This window comes from Apteryx mantelli, chromosome 3 (genome assembly GCF_036417845.1).
Source record: "Apteryx mantelli isolate bAptMan1 chromosome 3, bAptMan1.hap1, whole genome shotgun sequence".
Taxonomy (NCBI): domain Eukaryota; kingdom Metazoa; phylum Chordata; class Aves; order Apterygiformes; family Apterygidae; genus Apteryx; species Apteryx mantelli.
The window spans coordinates 109,669,843-109,688,497 of record NC_089980.1 but is presented as its reverse complement, the minus strand read 5'-3'; the positions used below and the strand labels follow the sequence as shown (position 1 = coordinate 109,688,497).

The window sequence follows — 18,655 nt, the reverse complement described above, 5'->3', positions numbered from 1 at the left end:
ATTGAACAGTTATTAGAAGAAGTTAACAATCCTGAATTTTACTTATTGAAAAAGATACTGCAAGTAACTGCAATGAATAGCAAGTACAGAACAAAAAAGGTGGGAGCAATCACAGAAAATAGCACACTACTGCTGGGCATTATTATTCCTATTCTCATGAGGTCTTAATTTAGATCAGACTTTTTCTTTTTTTTCAATTACAGAGATAAAAATGCAGTGGGGAGGAGGGACAGAGGTTAGAGGAAATAAAGAACATTCAAAGCCTTTTTAAATAGATGCAATATACAAAACCAGAATGATCAAACAGGTCAAAGCACAGTAGAAGCTTTTTTTTTTTCTGGTAAATCTCGCAGTGTTTCAAATGTCACCTGACACAGGGTTTGTCGGAAGCTGATGTTTTTTTCCCTTTCTATGAAACTTAAGCTCTGCAGCATCTTTGTCAAGCTACTGTCAGTATGAAGGTGTTTTTATGAGAAGAAAATTGCTTGAATACGCTATTGGGGGATTTATTTTCTCTGTAGCCCTATTTTTATTTAAATGTTGGCAAAACCCAATTACTACCAGCTCTGAAAAGTCCTCTTTTAGCTCACCTGTAAGAGTCACTGTTTTTTGACCTGAAAGGCTTTAGCACAAGCTCTGTCTCTCTAGCTGTCAGTGGGCGATATTCCAGCTCTAGGTGGCAGTAATCTCTAGCTCATCTATTTCAGAATCTAGAGAAGTAAGATTTAAACCAATCCAGACATACAGAACAATGTTTCACTTAGATTAAATAGAAATAAAATATAACTAATAAGGAGTTTTCCCAGGCAGTGTTTCCAGGGCTTTCCTGGCAAAGAAATGGAGTTCTTTAAGTGGCCATTTACTTAAATTATGATCTCTATTTTTTTATGAATTGCACAAACCAAATATTTTTTCTTTACCTCAGATGTTATTTAAGAAAAGCAGCATTTTATCTACATGGACTCCTGGAGAGTGTATAATTATATAGCTGCAGAGAAAGAAGCTGAAATTTGGTATAAATATAACCTTCCTCATTTTGTCTCTAATCTGGCTTGCAAATTGGGGTAATCTATTGTGGGTAAACTCAGGATGCTCTGGCTATTTCTTCTTGGTTTGTGGCTAAGGTTGCAGTTCTTGTCTAAGGAAAGGTACTTTTATGTATAATTAGCTGCCTAGTGTAAGATGACACAATATGTATGTGATCTGTGACAAGAACTTCAGAAATATCTATATATTGACAAAGTTACTAAAACTGCATATTCTCAAAACTGGCCTACAGAAAATGACCGAAAAATTAAACACCTAGGAGTTAGGAACTGCCAGGTGCATACTGAAAAACAATAATATATACAAAAACATACTGATAAACCAAATGATTATATATTGATGCATATCAATTTTTCTATGCATACAGTTACATAACAATGCATAAATATTTTTGCTACTACAAAAAAAAATGCATAGAAAGTGGATTAAAGGACAAGGTTATAACTATATTAGTTCTAAGCAAAAAAAAACCCAAAACAGTAACTATCTGATACATTCATTTCATTTACCATTTTGTGCACATTTTGGACCTAGCAGGATTAGTTTATACCCACTAATGCTGTCTTGTTCATATTAAATCACAGCATTTTACCATAAAAGTACAGGACGAGTACCCTGTCATTTAAAACTAAGTATTATAACCCCACATGTGCTCCTAAATCATCCATCCAGTTTTAAAGATTTGCTTGAAAACAGACAAACAACTGTCCATAAATAAAAAGAGAGTGTCCTGATGTTGAAACCTGCTCTATCTCAGTATTGCCTATTGCAGTAGTTCATATGCAAAACATGCTCTCCTACAGATGGAATACACTTGTCCTTGCTATTAAGTGAAACACAGCAGGACCCAGAGAGCATTTGCTGAAGCTGAAAAACAGACTTTATAATTTAGCCTTGAATCTTGAGCTGGCATAACTATCACATTATAAATCTGGATGCTGAGTCTCAACACTTGTACAGCAAATAAAATAAAGTACTGATTGCTTTGTATTTTTCATTTCAGTTTAAGAATACATACTAAAATTAGGTTTCAATGTTAAAACCATCTTAGGTTTGTCCACTCAAAAAATTTCAATGCCTAACAATTAAATTGGTATCTGCCAACACAGAAACAAATAGAGTCTGTCCAGCTCACTGTTCTTCAAAGTAGTGAAACTGTTAAGGAAACTCAAAGACTGCATCAGCTTTTAAGATGTGATTGGTTACATTTAGCTTATTGTTTATGCTTTGCATTCTCCCTCTGCTCTCCCTGCAATGATGGTAGATCAAGGAGCTGTTTTCTGAGGGCCAGTGCAAAGCCTGTGTCACACTTCAACTCTGCTGCTAGGGTTTAAGTGAATCCTAAAGTTGGCAAATTTCACCCTGAAGTGTAAGAATCGCCCCTAAGGGGCAAGAACCATATTTCATATAGGCCCAATTATTCACATATTTCATATCACTCCTAAGGAGTAGGAACCATATTGACTGATAGACTAGGGAACCAAGAGAAAGCACCACGAAAAGGAAATGGATCACCAGTCTGTTGCCATGTCTTTTCCAGGCCCATAGGTAGTATTTAGACCTTCTACCTAAGGAACAGGTTTGGTATTAGTCAGCAAGAAGATTTTTTAGGATATTATCTTTTGGATAAAAGGAAAATAGTGTTGGATCAAATGATGGTGTGAATGGAGGGAAAAGAAATTTCTTCAAATTATGAGCAAGAGATAGACAGGGTATTCTCAGAGACTGTACAGCTTCAGGAGTCCGAACCCCCCACAGCAGTGGAGTTGCTGGAGGGCTCTGTGCCGTGTGAAACAGTACATCATAATACCGTAGAAGAAGGCTGGAAGCTGGTCACTGCTCATAGGAGGAGAAAGGCTCCTACTCCTCCCGAAGACTTGCAGCTGAAGAACAGGTTTAGTGCCCTCCAGGATGAGGAGGAGATGGGCATGGCTGCAAGGGAAGTACCTGCGACAACAGACCCTGTGCCTTGCAGGAACACCCAGAAGAAGCGGTGGATGATTGTTGTGGGGGACTCCCTGCTGCAGGGGACAGAGGTATCTATCTGCCAACCTGACCTCATGTCTAGAGAGGTTTGTGGCCTGCCAGGGGCTCGCGTGAGAGATGTCATGGAAAGACTGCCTAGGCTCGTCCATGCTTCGGACTATTACCCACTGCTGCTCTTCCATGTGGGCGCTAATGACACCAAGGGCAAACTGGAGACCATCAAGCAGGATTTCAGAGCTCTGGGGATGGTGGTCAAGGGTCTGGGAGCCCAGGTCATCTTCTCTTCAATCCTGCCAGTGAGGGGGATGGATGAGAGGAGGAGGAGACGGACTTTCCAAGTTAATGACTGGCTGCGCCACTGGTGTTGGCAACAGGATTTTGGTTTCTACAACCACAGGACCCTGTTTGAAGATCGACAACTGATGGCGAGAGATGGGATCCACCTCACAAAGCGAGGCACACGTGTCTTTGCCAACAGGTTGGCCAACCTGGTAAGGAGGGCTTTAAACTAGGAAAGACGGGGGAAGGGGAGAGTTATAGTGCCAGGGTAGTTGGCAAAAGACAGCTCAAGTCGGGATGCCTCCAGCAGGTGAATGCAGCCAGGGAAGTGTGCCTGGGATGTGGCTATGGAGGATCCTCTTGTACCCCTCCTGGGAAACCTGCATGCTCGATCACCTCTCTGAAGTGCCTGTACACCAATGCACGCAGCATGGTGAATAAACAGGAAGAACTAGAGATCTGTGTGCAGTCGCAGGGCCATGATCTCATTGCCATTCCAGAGACATGGTGGGATAGCTCGCATGACTGGAGTGCTGTCATGGATGGCTTTTTAGGAAAGACAGGCCAGGAAAGCGAGGCGGTGGAGTTGCTCTTTATGTGAGAGAGCAACTGGAATGTATTGAGCTGTGCCTAGGGGTGGATGAAGAGCGAGCTGAGAGCTTATGGGTAAGGACTAAAGGGCAGACTAGCATGGGTGACACTGTTGTGGGTGTTTACTACAGGCCACCTGATCAGGAAGAGGAAGTCGATGAGGCCTTCTACAGACAGCTGGAAGTAGCCTCACGATCCCAGGCCCTGGTTCTCATGGGGGACTTCAACCACCCCGATATCTGCTGGAAAGACAACACAGCTAGGCACAAACAGTCCTGGAGGTTCCTGCAGAGCATTGGTGACAACTTCTTGACACAGGTGGTGGAGAAGCCAACAAGGAGAGGTGTGCTGCTGGACCTCGTACTAACAAACAAAGAAGGACTGGTGGAAGATGTGAAGGTTGGGGGCTGCCTTGGCTGCAGTGACCATGAGATGGTGGAGTTCAGGATCCTGCGAGGAGGCAGCAGGGCACCAAGTAGGATCGCAACCCTGGACTTCAGGAGAGCAAACTTTGGCCTCTTCAGGGACCTACTTGGAGGAATCCCATGGGTGAGGGCCCTAGAAGGAAGGAGTGTTCAAGAGAGCTGGTTAATATTCAAACATCACTTCCTCCAGGCTCAAGAGCAGTGCATCCCTGTGAGTAGGAAGTCAAGCAAAGGAGGCAGGAGACCTGCATGGATGAGCAAGGAGCTCCTGGCAAAACTCAACCAGAAGAAGGAAGTATACAGAAAGTGGAAAGGGGGACAGGCCACTTGGGAGGAATATAGGAACGTTGTCAGAGCATGCAGGGATGCAACGAGGAAGGCTAAGGCCCGTTTGGAATTAAATCTGGCTAGAGATGTCAAGGACAGCAAGAAGGGCTTCTTCAAATACATCAGCAGTAAGAGGAAGACTAGGGAAAATGTGGGCCCTTTGCTGAATGGGGTGGGTGCCCTGGTGACGAAGGATGCAGAGAAGGCAGAGTTACTGAATGCCTTCCTTGCTTCAGTCTTTACTGCTCAGGCCAGCCCTCAGGAACCCCAGACCCTGGAGGCAAGAGAGAAAGTCTGGAGAAAGGAAGACTTTCCCTTGGGCGAGGAGGATCGGGTTAGAGATCATTTAGGCAAACTTGACACCCACAAATCCATGGGCCCTGATGGGATGCACCCACGAGTGCTGAGGGAGCTGGCGGACATTATTGCTAAGCCACTCTCCATCATCTCTGAAAGGTCATGGAGAACAGGAGAGGTGCCTGAAGACTGGAAGAAAGCCAATGTCACCCCAGTCTTCAAAAAGGGCAAGAAGGAGGACCCAGGGAACTACAGGCCAGTCAGCCTCACCTCCATCCCTGGAAAGGTGATGGAGCAGCTCATCCTGGAGGCCATCTCCACGCATGTGGAGGACAAGAAGGTGATGAAGAGTAGTCAGCATGGCTTCACCAAGGGGAAATCATGCCTAACCAATCTGATAGCCTTCTATGATGGAATGACTGGCTGGGTAGATGAGGGGAGAGCAGTGGATGTTGTCTACCTTGACTTCAGCAAGGCTTTTGACACTATTGACACATGACCTGGATGAAGGGATAGAGTGCACCCTCAGCACTTTTGCTGAGGATACAAAACACCAGAAGGCTGTGCTGCCATTCAGAGAGACCTGGACAGGCTGGAGAGCTGGGCGGAGAGGAACCTCATGAAGTTCAACAAAGGCAAGTGCAGGGTCCTGCACCTGGGGAGGAATAACCCCAGGCACCAGTCCAGGTTGGGGGTTGACCTGCTGGAAAGCAGCTCTGCAGAGAAGGACCTGGGCGTCCTGGTGGACAACAAGCTGACCATGAGGCAGCAATGTGTCCTTGTGGCCAAGAAGGACAATGGTATCCTGGGCTGCATCAGGAAGAGTGTCAGGAAGAGAGGAAGAGAGCCAGCAGGTCGAGGGAGGTGATCCTTCCCCTCTACTTAGCCCTGGTGAGGCCACATCTGGAGTACTGCGTCCAGTTCTGGGCTCCCCAGTACAAGAGGGATGTGGCACTACTGGAGCAAGTCCAGCGAAGGGCTACAAAGATGATTAGGGGACTGGAACATCTCTCTTATGAGGAAAGGCTGAGAGAGCTGGGCCTGTTCAGCCTGGAAAAGAGAGGACTGAGAGGGCATCTTATCAATGTATACAGATATCTAAAGGGAGGGTGTAAAGAGGATGGGGCCAGACTCTTTTCAGTGGTGCCGAGCGACAGCACGCGAGGCAATGGGCACAAACTGAAACACAGACAGTTCCATCTGAACATGAGGAAAAACTTCTTCACTGTGAGGGTGACAGAGCACTGGAACAGGTTGCCCAGAGAGGTTGTGGAGTCTCCTTCTCTGGAGATATTCAAAACACGCCTGGATGTGATCCTGTGCAACGTGCTCTAGGTGACCCTGCTTGAGCAGGGTGGTTGGACTAGATGATCTCCAGAGGTCCCTTCCAACCTCAACCATTCTGTGATTCTGTGAAATTCCCAACTATAACTGTATCACATAATTTAGAGCAAATGCACCATATGGACTGTGTCTCTGTGGGAGCGAAGCAGGGTCTCCAAAGCTTCGGCAACCTTTCACCTTACCTTTTCCATGAAATCTGGCTTGGGGGAAAGGTATAGCTTTTTTAACTAGCAACATTTACAATCTTCTCTTTAGTTTATTTGTTGCTGATTAAGTTAACTAGTTGAAAAACTATTTTCTTTATTTCTACAAATGGTTTTGAGTCCAATTTACCCTAGATTTTTCTATATAGATTATTCTTTTCATTACATAATATTTTCATCTGGGAAGTGAATCTGTTCAATGTAACAATACCATGAATACTAATGAATGCCAAAAAAAAAAAATCTGGATTACAGAAAATGGTAACACGATGAAAAAAGGCTTAGCTTGAATTTTAGTATTTAAATCAATCTGTGAATATTTTGGTAAAGTGTGGAGATCATAATTAATCCCTGAAGGTATCCAGGAACCTGCTTAAATCTGGGTTAATAAACTACTGTGCTTGGTTTCCACCAAAGTATACCCTAGAAATATACTGCACTGTTTCCGCCAATGGTTTACAGAATTGAAAAGTAGATGAATAATTGGGCAACTGACAGGACAACTGAAATATAATCATGCTATACTATTGTATTACATATCATTACAAAAAGTATAAGTTCTGGAAATTCTTCAGTATACAGCTAGTAGCAGTCTTTGTGTTCTATTTGAAGATTTGTGTTCAAAACACTAATGGTTTATAACTCAAAACCCCTTGTTCTTAAAGAAGACCTTTTTAGATTGAACACGTTTGTTATTGATACCATACTGTCTTCTAACAGATTTCTGCCTATTTTACAGTGAGTTTTCTCCCTATTCTATGTATTTCAAATTTATTACAAATGCATTCTGAATGATTCTCAAGAAAATAAATTAAATTAAAGCTTTGAATAGTTGCTGGGCTAAGACTGTCATCAAGAAAAACAGAAAAGGTGGTTATTCACAGGACAGCAACTGTGAATCTTGAAGAAATGCTGTTCATTTATATTTCACTACTAGTATTCACAACCAATTATACTGAAGTTCATCTTCTTATTATCAGCAGTGATTTGGGGGGATTTTACCTATTTCCTCAGTGTTCTCTCATGAGTGGGGGGAGATACAGAGTATACCCTGTTGCACTTAGCACATTTGCCAACAATATATTATAAAACTCCACAGTATAATGAAGATAATTAAGAATAAATGAACAATACATATAGAAGAACTATAGATACCATATGTTAATTAAATGCTTTAAGTGCATATACACATGCACGTGTTTGTATATATGTTTGTATCAGATACGTAACTCTCAGTTTACTAATTCCTGATGATTATAGCAAAGAAGATGACGTGGTAACTGAGTTATGAAACTTCATGCCCTATCAGCAGCTTCAAAGGCTGTTTAGAAATATGAATTGTAAGGAGATGTATGTCATGATCAGAGCATCTGGAACTGAAGGCTTACATACCTCCTTGCAATCTTGAGGAAATTTTGGGGGGGATGTAGAGAAAGATCGCTAACGTAAATAACAGAGCTGCACAGAGGAGGCCTTTTAATTGGCAATTTGAATAACTGTTTAAAACAACACTCTTGATACTGAGTAACTGTTTTCTATCCAGTATGTTTCACCTTCAGGGATTCCTGAGGTGCTCCTTTCTGCTGGACTTTTTCAGAACTTTATTTCATTTCTGTTACAACTTATTTAGACATGAGTGTGCAAAGCTGCTAGTAGTTCTGTTTTCTTTTGTATACACACCAAAATAAAGTAATTGAATTACCTTCAAAAGTCCCCCATTAATAAACATTGAAATGGTCCAGGTACAGAAATGAGGAAAATGTCTGAAAACTTATAAGACTATTTAATATGGCCCACTTCAAATATCACCACAGCATCAGAAGATGATAAGAAGAACCAGCATGACCAATCTTCTATGTAACCTCCCTTCAGAGCAATATGATTTTTCTTACCCGACTGTAAAACTCTTTACTAAGGCAATGGGAGAAGAAATCTAGTGCACCCACTAGCCTCCAAGCCAGATGAAGTTTCCAAAGTACACAATAAGGCTAAAGGTACTGACGGGCCTACTGAGAAGGCAGCATACAAGAGAACCAGTATCCTTTAGTGAACTCTTGTGCCTTCTGGAGTAACATAAATCATGCCTTGACTCCTGATCCTCTATCTGATTACTCTGAAGTAGTATCAGATCCTGAAGCAGAGATGAGGCAATTCTAGCTGTACTCTTATGAGCAATCAAAGAGTGTACTTAAACTGGGTACAGCTAAGAAGCCTGGTAATAATACATTTACAACTATTAAAAAGAGAAGTCTGTCCCTAAAGGAAACATTAAGCCTTTTAAATCTGTGCAGGACTTTTTATTTAGTTATACGGTATTCTAGTCAGGTAACCGAACAGTACCGATACTGGATAATAGGTAACTGAGATACTATTACTGGAAATAATGACAACTGCTCCCAAGGTGCTGCTGTGAAATGATTTTTATTGTACCACAGCTAGTCTAGAGCCTAGCCTACAGTCTATTTGGATTACGGAAGATCTCAATGGACTCATATTAATCCTTGTGCTGTCTTCTTCTACTATGATTCCGGGTTTCCTGATGAAGGTCCTGGTGAAGGAAAAATGCATTTTGTGGTTTTAGGGACCTTTTCATATCTCCTGAAGTATTTTAAGTGAGAGAAAATCAAATTTTAAGAGCAGTGGTATCACATGCATTTTTGTCCAAGCCAGTCTTTTTTGAAGAGAGATGCACAGAGTTCTCTAGCAGGACACCTGATAATTCTCCTTAAGTTTCTGGATTCTTTGCATATAACAGATCTATCTTCTATGTGCCCCTTCACTTAAGAGTTACATGTAAATTCAATAGGTGATCGCCAGTAAGAAAATCATTTAGCTCCATGAAAATTTGCAAGATTGATATTTAATCTGAAGTAACTGGACGCAGTTGTGGGGCAGACAGTCTACAGACACTGCATGTATTGACCCACAACAACAGGCAGTGAGAAAGAAATGAGGAACCAGTCAGGTTACCTTTGCCTTTGAATACCCAGCTGGACTCCTGTGGATACTCTGGGTATGGGTAGGACATCCCTGTTATTTCTGCCTTTTCTCCTCCCTAAAAGCTAACTTTTAGCTAGGTTTGGCTAGCCAAAAGAGACTTAATTTAAATGCACTGTATGCATGAACACATATCATGAAATTCATATATGGACAAGAACACAGAGAACTGTGACTATATGTTTACCATTCTTTGTACTTAGCTGTACACATGGTTATAAAGTTGGCTGTTCTTACTAAATCCAAAAAGCAAAATTCAAGTTTTCTGTCTTTCTAAAAAGTGAACAAATGATGTTACTGAGATGGGAATAAAGCAGCAGAAAAAATTTAGTAACAAAGTACCCTTCTATATCAAGATGACATCTCATATCCATACTTTCCAAATTCAGGTTGAATATTAACCATGTGCTTTTCAGTCCTCTATTCAACAAGATCCCACAGGTTAAGAAGGATTCTCTAAACCGTAATTGAAATCTGTTCTGTAAGGTGACCTAAGACACACATCACTCTTCCTTTCAGTGAGAAGCTCCCCAAAAAAGGGAATCAGAACAAGGATGTTATCCCCCATTAAATCTCCAGTCAACCATGCTAGTCAGGTCTGCAATTTCATCATTTTTTTCTCCCTTATGTGATTTTGGTTGCCAGAAGTCTGTAAATCTATCATGAGTAGGCAGGTGTATGCATTAGGTTAGGAGTAAAGGAATAAATGTTCTAAAATATATTACAGATAGTACATTACTCATTTTCTGCAGTACCAATCTTATTATTTTATTGTAATATCTTCCAGTAAACAACTATAGCGTATAATGGTTCCCTAAGGAAAACTTAAACATTTCACTGAAAGGACTCTCTCTGTAGAATTTTGAAGACCATTAATATAAAGAATATGGCATAGTTATCATTTTACATATACGTACCATATATGATATAACATATAATAGTAACAGCTATACTCTTTGTCAGGATTTGTACCTAAAGCAGAACAAAGGTCCCTAGAATTTTACTGGGAATGAAATTCTTATAAATATCCATGCACTACTTTTCCAGTTAGATAAATATGTATGCATAGTGTTTGGGGTATTTTTATATACTTTTAAACATCCCACTGGTCTTGGATAAGGATCATATTAAATTCATTTTGGTGATTTTGTGTTTTAAAGTTGTCCCCTTCTGGAAGCAATGCTATCATAAATGATGATTTGGTCGTGCTGTATTCTCAAAAATTATGTTGCACAGTATTTCTGGGAGTTGATTCAAATCATTTTAGGAGGACTGGTATTAAAATGGCACATACTGGTATTTCAACACCTGCACTAAAATTTGAGCCATGGCAGCTTTTCTGATTTAAGTACAACTGAATTGAGATGATGTAAAAACATCACATTTAACGAATTTTGTGCACAGCTTGCACATTATCTAAAAAGTCAGGAATTTAAAATCCTATTTATACGTGGATCCTTGCTTTTCCTGCTTGGTCTGTTTTCAGCATGTTACTATCTGCCTTTTTATACTAATCGAATATTAAATTTGCAGATCTGAGTACACAAAAAATTGATTTTTCAACAGGCATTATTAATAGAACCACCACTGAACTGTCTAAATTAAAAATAAAAAAAAAGGAGGTTTATCCTTTGATTGTAATTTTTTCTAACTTGTTTGCCTGGGTTTTAAATGTTATTATTCAACCACCAGAATTTGTTATTACAATACTGCAATAATAAAATGAGGTTCTGAAGCTAACAGATGCTGAAAACTGTGCTACATTTTAATCTTTGGTCAAAAGTTGCATATTTTGCATATGAAGTGTGGGCTAGAGAAATGATCAGTGAGATGGACTGAAAACTGGCTGAACTACCAGGCTCAGAGGGCTGTGATCAGTGCCACAAAATGCAGCTGGAGGCCAGTCACTAGTGGTGTCCCCCAGGGGTAGATACTGGGGCCAATACTGTTTAAAATCTTCATTAAAGACCTGGATGAAGGGACAGTGCACCTTCAGCAAGTCTGCAGAATATACAAAACTGGGAGGAGTGGCCGATACACCAGAAGGCTGTGCTGCCATTCAGAGAGACCTGGACAGGCTGGAGAGCTGGGCAGAGAGGAACCTCATGAAGTTCAACAAAGGCAAGTGCAGGGTCCTGCACCTAGGGAGGAATAACCCCAGGCACCAGTACAGGTTGGGGGTTGACCTGCTGGAAAGCAGCTCTGTGGAGAAGGACCTGGGAGTGCTGGTGGACGCCAAGTTAAGCATGAGGCAGCAATGTGCCCTCGTGGCCAAGAAGGCCAATGGTATCCTGGGGTGCATCAGGAAGAGTGTTGCCAGCAGGTGGAGGGAGGTGATTCTCCCCCTCTACTCAGCTCTGCTGAGGCCGTGTCTGGAGTGCTGTGTCCAGTTCCGGGCTCCCCCTGTACAGGGGAGACATGGACTTACTGGAGTGAGTGCAGCAAAGGGCCACAAAGACGATGGAGGTACTGGAGCATCTCTCATACAAGGAGAGTCTGAGTCGGCTGGGATTGTTTATCCTGGAAAAGGGAAGGTTGTAGGGATCTAATCAGTTTTTACAAATTATTGATGGAAGGGCATAAAGAAGATGGAGCCAGACTCTTCTCAGTGGTGCTCAGTGACAGGACAAGAGGCAATGGGTACAAACTGAAACACAGGAAGTTCCGTCTGAACATAAACCAGTATAATAATACCAGCAGTTCCAAAAGTGCTACCAGCAATTGCTGGAGTCATAAAAGATGTGAACATCTTTAGCATTGACAGATTTACTCAAGAAGCAGCTCTATGCTTGGAGTGGGAGAAAAGGATTAATAAAGGGGTAAACGCCTATCCTTAGATGAATTCCTTCAACACAGACCTGACTTGAGAAGCATTTCCAGCTTATGAGCACAAAGAAGCCCTATTATGTATTTCTGGCACATGATCTGGGAAAAATACACCATCACTACCCTTTGAAATGGAAACTGAGATGTAAAAAGTCAAAGTAACATTTGAGAGCCTCCATGAGACTTCAGTTTGAGCTTCTCTTGTTTCTAAAAGCAGTCAAAGTCACAACTACTTTTCCTACTGTTTATTTTCATTAACACCAAGGATATATACTGAAAAGAGACCAGAAAATCTGTTAAGTCATTTTGCCTGGCCTCTTCAATACATGCAATATATGGAATTCTATCACTTACCAAGTTCCACTAAAATATTTCCTCCTAATTAGAAGAAAGCTCACCTAGAACTCTTTTAATAATTTTTAAAAAAGCTTTCAAATCCATATTGGATGAACTCTAGGAAACAGTTTGTATTTAATTTTTTGTTTGGCAAATCAGTTTTTCAAGGCTTATGAAGAATTGTATGGTCCTCCAACATACAGAAAACAGTTTCTGAAATATGATCTAAAATATGGCTTTTCCTATCTGTAGTTGTAAGGCACTTTCCAAATGAGACCTACATTTCTAGGGAAATATTTCCTAAAATATCAGAAGATCATCCTTGAAAAATTGCATTCCTTAAGGATTTTTGATAATTATGGCATTTGTGGGGGTTGAAATCTGAAGATAAGTGTCTCTCTATTGAAATTTATTGCTAATTGAGTTTGATTTTTCAGTCTTAGTTAATTGATTAACATTAATGGACCCATCTGCTGCACCAATACGTGGGGAACAAAAACAGTAAGAATAATTGCTGTAAGAATAGTTTGAGACACTGGAAACATGACTGTTTGTGGGAGCAATTAACTTTTGAATTGTACTCTGCACTATAAAGCTAAGCTTGTCTACATCCACATTTTCCTGAGTCTTTATACAATTTAAAACAAATGTATTAATCAACTGCAACTAGGGTTGTGGCTGACATAATTGTCAAATCATTGGTGAAGTAATTTTATAAGTTTATTTCTCTCACCCAGATGTGTCTTCTTAATTAACACCAGGCTTGGTTTGCAACATTTTGTTCATATGAACTGGGGGCCACACAGAATACTAAGAGTTCCCTAGGTTAATCTTTCCATGCCCTTTCCAAACGTGTATTTACAATCCAACGAGTTCTGAATTCTCAAAATTAGTCATAGAACTATTTGACACTCAAACCCTAAATTTACTAAATACAGTTGTCATTTTTTCCTCTGAAATTAACCAGTCTCTGTCATTCTACATTTAATGTGGATTTAAAGTGCAGTAAAAGAGAAAGTGAGCTTGCAAAAGCGCTTCTAAAAGCAATTTACAAAGAAAAGAAAATAATTTGTTTTTAAAAACTAATAAAATAACAGTCATGTAAAGAATTAGAAATTTTGATTTGTACTAAACCACTCATCTGATATAGCATAGGTTTAAATAAAAACTGTTGATTCAGAATGGCTTTTGTTCTATGCACAGCAGGATTTCTAGTCAAAATACAAACTGCATTTAGATAACATTTATTGTTTATGAAAAAGGAGGGGAAGGGCTCTTATACAAGCATAACTTGAAAGTAATGAAAAGAACACAATATGATGCATTCAATACTTTCATACTATGGCAAAAAACTGATTGTGTTAAGTATATAATTGATGATACTCTGATATTATTACAAACTGATTTGATTACTTATTAATACAGAATGCATTCTAGTATTTGTTAAAAATGCCCATATGATTTATATTTTAAAAAATGTACTAAAAAATATGGCATGCCAAATTCTCATGCATGCAATTCTCTCACATGCAATACTACAAAAATACTACATCAATGGCCAAGATCACCTAAGCCTACATAAACTATTTTATTACTAATCATAAGCCATTTAGGACGAATTTTGGAAAAGCAAGATATTTCAGGACGAAGATACCTTATTTATAAATTGAATCCTGAAGTTCTATTACCTCTTCAGTGCATCTTATATTAAATTTTTCTTTTTAATTTACATAAAAAGTGGTATACTTAGAAGTTGGGACTGTAGACACTAATAATCTAAAACAGATAAAACATATGGCTCAAACCTTGCTTTCAAAATGGTAATAGCATTTAAGCTGGTGTCTTTATATGCCATTTAGTCCTACTGATGCATCTAAACAGTGCAACAGAAAACTGTCACGACATAGTTGGGTTTACTGGTCCCCAGCTATTCAGACTGAAAATCTGGCCACAGCACGCCACGTTCCCCTTCCAGTCCTTATCAGTTCCCAAACACTGAGGTGCTTATGGGGGCAAGGAACATATTGTGGGATAATGGTTTGTGATTATCTGTGATCCTCCCTGCCGTGGGGTAAACAGTGGATACAAAGGGTGATTTGCGGCCTGATGCCCATGCCGGTGAGGGGTGAGGCAGCGCCCAGGGCGAGGCGGAGGTCTCGCCACTCGACATTGCTCCACCCAAAATGACACCTGGGGCGAGGCCGGAGTCTTGCAGCCTGGTGTTGTTGATAAGGGCAAAAGAAAAAAAAAAAGGCCAGCAGCCATTGACACCTGCTGCTGAGCTCCACAAGGACCAAACATCCCACAGTGTTTGACTCAGCCCCACCTCGCCAAGAGTATAAATTCAGTGCATAAACGTTCCTCCATTTGGAGGACGAGAACGCCAACCTATGGACGGGTCGACGGGCCTGGACCTCTCTCCTCCCCAAAACAGGGACGCCTTTTTGGTAAGGTTTGCGCCTCCGACAACGTCAGATGTTACCCCGGGAAAAATACCATTGTTGAAAGTGCTTAATTATCAGTTTGAGCTCAGGAAAAGTAGAATTTGTTGCAGTAAGTGCATTTATCACTGGCAATCCTGAACCTGTTGATCTGTTGCTTTGATAAATTGTCTATTTTGTTCAACTTTGCGAACCTGATCCAGTGAAATCCCTTTTGAGGAGGGCTCTGGCAGGCAAAGTTGATTACCCCTTTTCCTCCCTTCATGTGACATGTATCCAGGTCTTATTCTAACACGATGTGGGGATGTGGTTGGAGAATGTAACCTGTTTTGGTAATTGAGAAGTTTTTCTGTATCCCAGTGTGATGACACAGCTTGTGTGTCACAAAGTGTCATTTAGTATTAGAGGGTGGTCAATAAAATGATCACCTTTCTCTTTTGGGTTATTTCATAGTGCAACTGGAAAACTGTTTTGCTGCATGGACCTTACAGTTAAATAATAATAAAAAAAATACTCAATTCTGTAGTACCTTTACTGCAGTTGAGCTGTCAGAATCCAGTAATGTCATGAGAAAAGTATGGTCTGAGATGTCCATTTTTCTACAACAATCTGCATTAATTATTTTCCCACATCTTTTCACCCAGTTGGATATTTACAATCAAAACATCTGATGTGAAAGCATATGTATGCTCATACTGTTATCCTACTAAAAAAAAGAGGAGGAGCAGTAACATAAAAACTGTTTTCAAGTATATAGAATGCTACTGAAAAGAAAAGGGAAAATTTCACTTTTCTGTGTGAGTAGTATGAAGCAGTGGGCTTAAATTACATCATGAAAGATTAAAATTACATGTTAGGAAACCCTTACTGCCAGTAAGAAATTGAAGCTCTGGAAGAGATTTTCTGGGAAGACAGTGGAGATTCAATTATGGTAGATATTTAAAAACAAGTTAGGCAAAGCATAGTAGGAATGATATAGGTATAACTTATCCTTTATGGAGGATGACCTCTAGAAGTCCCAGCCCTATTTTGCCGTAATTTTACATAGTCCAAAATTGTTAGCTCTTTTCTCTTGTATTGAAGTTATCTGAGTATCTCTTGCATATTCATCTGCACAGACACTATGATTTTGAAGCTTCTGGCATGTCTGCTAGGTCTACTATGTTGCTGCTTGCTCTTCTAACAAAGAGAGGACTTGTGGCTTAACTGGGGTTGTTGCAAATGAATATTGGTGGCAACAGCCAGTTACTGATTTTACTTCTCTCAGCTCCCACTAACGCAAGGTGTTAAAAATCCCTTAAAGCATACTTCATCTTTTGCTAATCCTATTTAAAGCCAAGGTCTTTGGCTTTTGACTTTCCTCTTTGTTGGTTTATTAACACCTACTGACAGAATACATTTTGGGGGGGGGGGGCCTGAGGACCCTACTAGGCCTTTCAGGCCCCGCCCTGCCCCCACTGGGGGCCTTCCTCCACCCCTACCCACGGGCCCAGGACTCCATTTCAGCTCAGCTCAGGGATGTCAGTCCTGGCCTGGGATGCCCAGGATGCTGCTGGCCTTCTTTATCAACCCCTGGGGCACACCACCACTGACTAGCCACCAGCTGCACTTTGTGGCACTGATCACAACCCTTTGAGCCTGGCAGTTCTGACAGTTTTGTTTGAGGATGTTACGGGAGACAGTGCTGAAACCTTGGCTAAAGTCAAGATAAACACCCACTGCAAGCCCCTCACGTACCAGCTCAGTCATCTCATCATAGAAGGCTATCGGGTTGATCAGTATCTCACAAAAGATTTTCTGAAATAGGCTGAGACCATCAGTTTGGAAGCAGAAAGGCAGAAAAACAGATCAAATAGTCATGAATAACCTTATTCAGGAACCAAGCTTCAAATTAAATAGTACTCCACAATGGTAGATGACAGGCCAATCAGGTCCTGGGCAGTGGAATGACAGAGATATAAGAAGGAGCAACAGCGGAGAAACAGATTCATTACTTCCAAGTACAGACTCAGTTTCACCAGTCTGGTAGGCAGATTGTGTGCTTCTTCATTATTTAAAGTTATCTTGTTCTCATTTATGCTCTAGTCAAACAAAGCTTAAAGATCAAAAACCCATTTGGCATTCTTGGTGTGCTCACATCAGAGAAGAGGAGCGGAAAAGCACACCTCAAGGGCTCTTTAATCTAACAAACACAGAATGGCCCAGATTTTTTAAAGAATTTTAGATTAATATCATGTTTGGCACTTGCCTAGAAGCCTAAGTGCAATTTTTAAAACTGACATGGCAGCTACTTCACAAATTCTATCAATTTTGAACAAAATTGTGGTTCCTAAAAGCTGAATGCCTTAGACAGTGGTCAAGTTACTATGACTTAAAAAGTAACTATGCTGCAATTGAATCACCGCTACTGCCAGAGCTTGTGCTTTTAGCCCAGGTCTCTTTTGGACCCCATTTCCTCTTTGGGCCTGATGCACTGTAACTTTCAAAGGTTCTTTAAGAATATTTCTTCATACACACTGAAGATGATGATAAGACTGATTCATAGACTACCTTATTAATATTTTCATAGCATGATGATGAAAGCATGTGCTGTGTCCTCAGAGTACAGCATGAAGATGGTTGAGGGTACAAGGCCTATTAGGATATATAGCTGTTAGACAGACAGAGTGAGACCTTATGCAGTTCTGTCCAAACTATCTATACAAAGAGTCTGATTTAGTCACCAACCTTGTATGGGAACAGATCTAGCTGACAAAGAAGGAATTCTGGCAGCAATCCAGTATGCATGCAGCGTCGGCAATGTAATTACATTTTATATCTCTTTTCATGTAAGCAAATAAGATATTAAATCTCTCTGGTTAGGCATGAAGAGCTCACATTTTCTATTTAGCATTATTAGGACAAAAGATAGGTGATTACTTCATTATACAGAAAATTATGATAATTTCTCATTAAGAATGAACTTACCAGCCCCAGAGTGTAAACAGATGATAAAGTGACTAAAAAAGATAACTCTTACCTAGTGCATGTCCCACCATTGCGACATGGATTATAATCACATATTGGAACATTGCAGTTCTCAACATTCCTTCCTCCAAGAGCCTCATCTATGATGAACAATTCTTTGTTGTTAACTTGAAAATCCCTAACACATCCTTTATAGCCATGTATCTGTCCAGCACACCGATGAACCTCTGCATGAACAGGAACATTTCCAAGGAAGATTGATCCAAAGGTGATCTGCAGAAACAAGAGGAGAAACATCAGAAAAGAATTTGGTTTATTTATTGCGCAATGTAGCTATGAACAATGGAGGAATAACAAGAGATAAAGGAAAGAGCCATTACTTGAGCTAGCCAAAACCTATGATTTTTGGTTGATGAGAGTATTTTTTAAAATGTGGTTCTCTATTTTATTTTAATTCATACAAAGAGACTGTTTTTATTTGTGTATCTTCATATGTTGAAAACACAACACACATCCCAGGAAACACAAATTGGAATTCCCTGCCTTAAACACAACAGACATGGTAAGGTTTTCTTATAGTTCTCCTTAT

The 18,655-nt window shown here is 40.4% G+C and overlaps 1 protein-coding gene across 1 annotated transcript in view; it reads right to left on the bottom strand.

The window, feature by feature from the left end:
• The window catches only part of EYS (eyes shut homolog), a 956,188-nt gene that overhangs the window by 110,491 nt on the left and 827,042 nt on the right, over positions 1-18,655 (bottom strand). The window contains exon 40 of the mRNA XM_067294141.1: positions 18,119-18,339. Within this exon, the coding sequence (XP_067150242.1) occupies positions 18,119-18,339 (221 nt within the window). The remainder of the gene's footprint in view (positions 1-18,118; positions 18,340-18,655) is intronic.